Below are 6,331 nucleotides of genomic sequence, written 5' to 3' on the forward strand. Positions count from 1 at the left end.
TGAAATGATTGAACATTAACCATTTCCTTTTGGTACAGTGACTCTGTGTATTCCTTCCATCTTCTCTTAATGCTTTCTGTATCATTCAATAATTTCCCCAGAGAATCTTTCAATAACGAAAGTCGAGGCTTGAATTTTTTTCTTCAGTTCCCCCAGCTTGAGAAATGCTGAGCGTGTTCTTCCTTTTTGGATTTCTGATTCCAAATCTTTACACATTTTATTAACTACCTTTGCACACTAGAAAAGAGAAACATGTACCAGAAAATGTAAACCAGAAAATATATTTAAAATTATATTTGCCACTTTATTTGAATCTGATGTCATATACACTCACAAAAGCCCCATCTGCATGAACTGCACCTCAGTAGGAGACTAGAGGTGTTATGCTAATGTTTAATAATCATCCTGTAGAGTAAGAGGATCTGGTTTACAGCGTTTGTCCATTTCCATGGTGGAAATACATCCACTGTGGCCAATTTAAGTTAACAATCAAGTTTCGTGCCAACATGGAACACCGGAACTCATAGCAGCCCTTATATAAGACAGAGATGAGTAGAGATTCACAGTATCACACCATTATACAGTATTTTCACCAAACAGATACCACTACATACAAATCACCTCAGAAGCATAGGTAAAATAGTTTACTTACATTTACATAATTTAATTTTTTGATGCTGAGTGTTCTACTGCTATTCTTAAGGTTTACAGTAACTAAATATTCAGAAGTAGCCCATCTCTCCTTGTTAGTCTGACTTCATTTGGAAACTCAGCTGAAACCTGTCCATTGTGGGTGACCCTTGTTGTTGTTGTTGTTGTTATGTGTCGTGGAGTCGATTCAGACTCATAGTGACCCTATACAGGGTTTCTGAGGCTGTAAATCTTTACGGGAGCAGAAAGCCTCATCTTTCTCCCGTGGAACACCTGGTAGTTTTGAACTGCTGACCCTGAGGTTAGCAGCCCGATTCATAACCACTCCTTAAAATGCCCGTGGCATAGCTTCCAGAATCACAGCAACACACAAGGCACCACAGTACGACAAACTGATAGACGAGTGATGTGTAATACAAAAACAGCTGCACCCATACTTTAACAGAGAAGTTCCAAAGGTTCAAATAAGATTCAGAAGAGGATCTGGAATGAGGGATACCATTGCTGTAGTCAGATGGATCTTGGCTGAGAGCAGAAAAATACTGGACAGTTGTGCTCTACTGAGTATGCAAAGGTTTTCTGTTGTATGAATCATGACAAGCTATAGACAACACTGCAAAGAAAGAGTATTCCGGAACACTTAACTGCACTCATAAGGAAACTGCACATAGGCCAAGAGGCAGTTGTTCAAACAAAATAAGGGAACACTGAATGGTTTAAAATTAAGAAAGGTGTGCACCAGGGTTGTGTTCTTTCTCCATACTTATTCAGTTTATATGCAGAGGAAATAATCTGGGAAACTGAATTATATGAAGAAAAATGTGGCATCAGGATTGGAGACTCATTAACAACCTGTGATATGTAGATGATACAACCTTGCTTGCTAAAAGCGAAGAGGACATAAAACACTTAATTGGTGAAGAGCAAAGACCACAGCCTTCGATATGGGTTGCATCTCAATGTAAAGAAAACAAAAACCCTGAATAAACAACATCCATACAAGTGGAAAAAAGATTGAAGCTGTCAAAGACTTCATTTTGCTTGGAATGACTATCAACACTCCTGGAAGCAGCAGTCAATAAATCAGATGGTGTTTTTCATTAGGCAGATCTGCTATGCAAGACCTCTTTGAAGTGTTGAAGAGCAAAGATGTCAGTTTAATGACTAAGGTGCGCCTTACCCAAGCCATGATAGTTTCAATAACCTCATATGCATGAAAATGTTGGACAGTGAATAAGAAAGACCATAGAAGCATTGATGTATTTGAGTTATGGTGTTGGGGGAGAATACTCAAAGAACCCTGGACTGCCAAAAGAACAAACATATCTATGTTGGAAGAAATAGAGTGCTGCTTGGAAGCCAGGATGGCTGGACTTCATCTTTCATACTTTGGACATATTATCAGGATGGATCAGTCCCTGGAGAAAGATACCATGTTTGGTAAAGTGGAAAGTTGGAGAAAAAGAAGAAGGCCTCCAACAAGATGGATTGGCACAGTAGAAGCAGCAGTGTGCTCAGGCATAGCAATTGTGAAGTTGATCCAGTACTAGGCAGTGTTTCATTCTGTTGTGCATAGGTTCACTATGAGTCAGTACTGACTCAATGGCACCTAACACCACCAACAACAATTTAATTTTTAATCATGATTGTGTTTAACAACTGGCTTACAAAGTTACTAAAGATTTCATGGTTGTTACAAATCAGCTAGAACACACCATTGACAAGCAGCCATAAAGTGAATTCATCAATTGTATATCTTTGAATAAAAATGTTTTCAAAGCAGGAGAAACTTTGCAGTTAAGCAGACCTGGACTCAAACCTTTATTGGACTTAAACCCTTACTCAAACCAGTATTGATTTCAGGCAAAATGTTTGATCTTTCTGAACTTTAGTTTCCTTATCAGAAAAAATGGATTCTTTTGAAGATCACTTGATCTAAAGTATGTCACATGTTAGGGGACATGGTAGCTCATCTTTTTCTTAGTCTTATTTGGGGAGGTTAGAGAAACGTGTTATTACTTGTTATTGTACTTGTTTGCTGATTCTCACTTCTCAGGAAGATCTCCAATCCTGCAAGACAAATAAGGTTCTTACCTTTATATTTTCATACTATGTCTAAGCCTCTCTGTTACTTGTGCTATTATAAAATAAGGAGAAATGGGAATCTATTGAATTAGGGTGAGAGAGGGCTGCCATAGATAAAGAAAATAGTATGATCCATTATGATATTAGCCAAGATTAAAGTTGGAAAAATAAAGATTGAAAAAGGGCTTGCTAGCTCTTGTTTTGCTATTTGGGGAATTTTTTTCTTACAGTTTTACGAAAATGTTTCATTTTAAAAGACAAGAGTCATATTTGTCTCTGGAGTTGAATTTTTATGAACATAAAAGCATAATTATTTATTCTGCTGTTTTCCCATAAGCAACAGATATATGCATATATTTTTAAGAAGAACTAAAAAAAAGATAACCAACTTATTTTCACAGCTCGCTCACTTCTTTCTTTCCTAAAAACCAGTTTCGTGTGTTATTGTTGTTATGTGCCATGGAGTCAGTTTCGACTCATAGCAACCTTTTTACAAATGTATTGATTATTTTGGAGAAAACTAGCTCTAATGAAATAAATCTCTTCTGATTTGGCTCAGTGATATGGTATCCCTTCATTTATTCGACGAAAATTATTCTTTTGAAAGTTAAGCTGCTGTAGGGATTTTTTTCCCCTTTTGTTTTAGTAAGGAGCTGAAAAATGAAAAGGAATCATGTCTGCATAATGCATACAAAGTTGGCTCCATATCTAATGTAATAGTTAGGAAACCTGAACTTGCTTATATACTCATGTGTTGTGCTGTTGATTGCTTAGACAGGACAGTGTGTTAGTATACTTGAATCGCTGTTTGCAAGGCTACTGAACTATTTTTGAAAACAAACTTAACAGTCCAGGAAAAAGCTTTAAAAGTAACTGGGTGCCAAAAGGACTTGATTCACGTTCTAGGTAGTTTGATTTGGAGAAAAAAAAAATTAACTTCATCTAATCCTTGGGGCTTTGTAGCAATAAATATTGATTTGATATGATATGAAAAATAACCATCTACCATAGTTAATAGTGCTAAGGACACTGTACCTGTTAAAAGAGGGAAAACACAACACAATATGACCTCCAGGGTTATGTTGGTGAGGAGACCCATTGTATGTTAATAGTTTTATTTCATAAAACATCGTTCTCCATTGATTTTTTTCTCCTTTTTTGTAATGTTGGTGTAAAGTTGCAGAGAAAGCATTTCACCCACATTGCCATTGGCTTTATTTTCACTCCCAAAGCCATTTTTTTTAACACTGAAGAAAAAGTGTTACAGCAATGACTCGTTTTTGGGGGGTGGGTAGGAGGCTTATATTAAAATACTCACACACAGTGGTATCCATTTTTAAAATATACAACTTTCTCCCAACAGTGCCTCAGTACCGAGCCCCATTTTCCGTGGACAGTAATTTGTCTGTGGTGTGTGTCATCTGGAGCGGCACTTACCTCCTGAACGGCCCGCTGAAGGAGTACATGGTGATGGATGGAGGGCAGAGTGTGTACGGTGGCTTAGACACCACCTTTTACGTACAAAGGACGGCGAACAAAAGTTAGTTTCTGTTTCCCTTTGATCCATTTTTAAGGTGCTCTGTTACCCCGCTGTGTTATAGTTAAGTGCTGTCAAGTCGGTTCCAACTCATAGCGACCCTGTATAGGATTTCCAAGGAACGGCTGATGGCTTTGAACCGCCGATCTTACTTATCCTGTAGTGCCACAACAGGACTCATCTGAAAGGTGACTAGAAGGTGCTCGTTAAGAAAATGCCTTGGTTTAAGTAGTCACTTCTTGTGGAAAAGCAAAGACCCTGGTGGCTGCTAACAAAAGATAAGTGGTTCAAACTTACCAGCTCCTGTTAGAGAAAGACATGACTTCTCCTGTAATGATTCACAGCCTCGAAACTATGGGGCAGTTCTACTCTGGCCTGTAGGGTCTCTGAGTAGGAACCGACTCAATGGCACTAGGTTATTGAGGAGAAGCTACTGTACTCACCTCCCATTTGCTGCCTATTGCATTGTTGCCATTAAGATACTGTCCTCCCAAGAATGCTGTTTCCCTGTGATGTGTCACCAGCATGAATAAGCTTGGAAAGGAGGCAGGTTGTGTTCACAAAGACAATCGCATCTGAGTGTATTCAATTAGTATCCTAAGATAATGCAGATTTTCTTGATTTATCCCCCATTCTTCAAGCAGAACCCCATTAGACAATGACCATATCCAACTCTTAACGACCCTGAATATGGGTTTCCTCAGTACCTGTCCCTGACAATCAAATCTCTTTTCCTTCTAAAGCCAAAGTTTCTTCTCCTTGCTTGGTGATTTGAACCAGCTGTCAAGTTTAGTAGACTCCAACTAATGACAACCCATGTGTGTCAGAGCAGAACTGTGTTCCTTAGAGTTTCCGTGACTGATTTCTTTAAAGTAGATCTCCAGATCTTTCTTTGAGGCATATCTGGGTGGACTTGAACCTCCAGTTATTTAGTTAGTAGCACAGTACATTAACTATTTGCACCACCCAGGGAATCCATTGCATTTATACTATTTGAAACTTAATGATAGCATTTTCATGGTCACATTTCTTGGTCACCTGTAACAGTTTATTGTGTTGTAAAGACTAGATTGACTAGAGATCTAGGTTCTTCTTTCAGCCAGGACGCTCAGTATCTGTGAGATTTTGTGAGAGTTGTTTCCCCGGTTCCTGGCATCTAGAGAGGATGTTAGATCATGTCATCTGAAAGATTCTGTTCTTACTGTTGTTGTTAAGTGTTATTGAGTTGGTTCTGACTCATAGTGACCCTGTGTAGGGTTTCTGAGGAGCAGTTGGTGAGTTTGAACCACTGACTTTGTGGTCTAGAGCTTATCCTACAGCATCACACTAGGACTCCTCTGTTCTTACTAGGAAGTAGAAATTCAGTTTTTTAAAGGAATGTGTTTAGACCATAAGCAGAATAAATGTATATATAGACTCCTGGTGTGGTGCTGTAGGATCAGCACTGGACTGTGAACTACAAGGTCGGCGATTCAAACCCACCAGCTGCTCATCAGAAACCCTAAATAGGGTTGGTTAGAACTGATTCAACAGTACCTAGTAGCAACAGCAATATATGTATATAAATATTTATACATACATATGGAGCTCTGGTAGCATAGTGGTTATGAGTTGGGCTGCTAACCTCAAGAACAGCAGTTCAAAACTACCAGTTGTTCCGTGGAAGAAAGCTGAGACTTTCTGCTCCCATAAAGATTTACAGCCTTGGAAACCCTATGCAAGGTCACTATGGGTTGGAACCGACTCTACAACACATAACCAGGACCAACCATGCTCCTGAGGTGATTTGCATCTAGTGTTATCTATTTGGTGGAAATAGTGTAAAATGGTGTGATTCTTTGAATCTCTACTCCACAATACATAACCACTACCACTACCATATACATAGATACATAGTTAATAGATTATAGATATACTGTTGTTGTTAAGTGCTATTGAGTCAGTTCCGACCCATAGCAACCCTTGTCCTAGGAGCACCTGGTAAGCTTGAACTGCTGACCCTGTTTAAACCATCTCTGCATTAACCCAGAGTGCCATGCCAGCTCTCTCTCTCTCTCT

General features: G+C 38.8%; 1 protein-coding gene across 1 annotated transcript in view; it reads left to right on the forward strand.

The window, feature by feature from the left end:
- The window catches only part of USH2A (Usher syndrome 2A (autosomal recessive, mild)), a 1,370,557-nt gene that overhangs the window by 1,344,685 nt on the left and 19,541 nt on the right, over positions 1–6,331 (forward strand). Inside the window, 1 exon segment of the mRNA XM_006834191.1 lies at positions 4,100–4,276. Coding sequence (XP_006834254.1) covers positions 4,100–4,276 — 177 coding nt within the window.

The sequence above is a fragment of the Chrysochloris asiatica genome, unplaced genomic scaffold (assembly GCF_000296735.1).
Source record: "Chrysochloris asiatica unplaced genomic scaffold, ChrAsi1.0 scaffold00009, whole genome shotgun sequence".
Lineage (NCBI taxonomy): Eukaryota > Metazoa > Chordata > Mammalia > Afrosoricida > Chrysochloridae > Chrysochloris > Chrysochloris asiatica.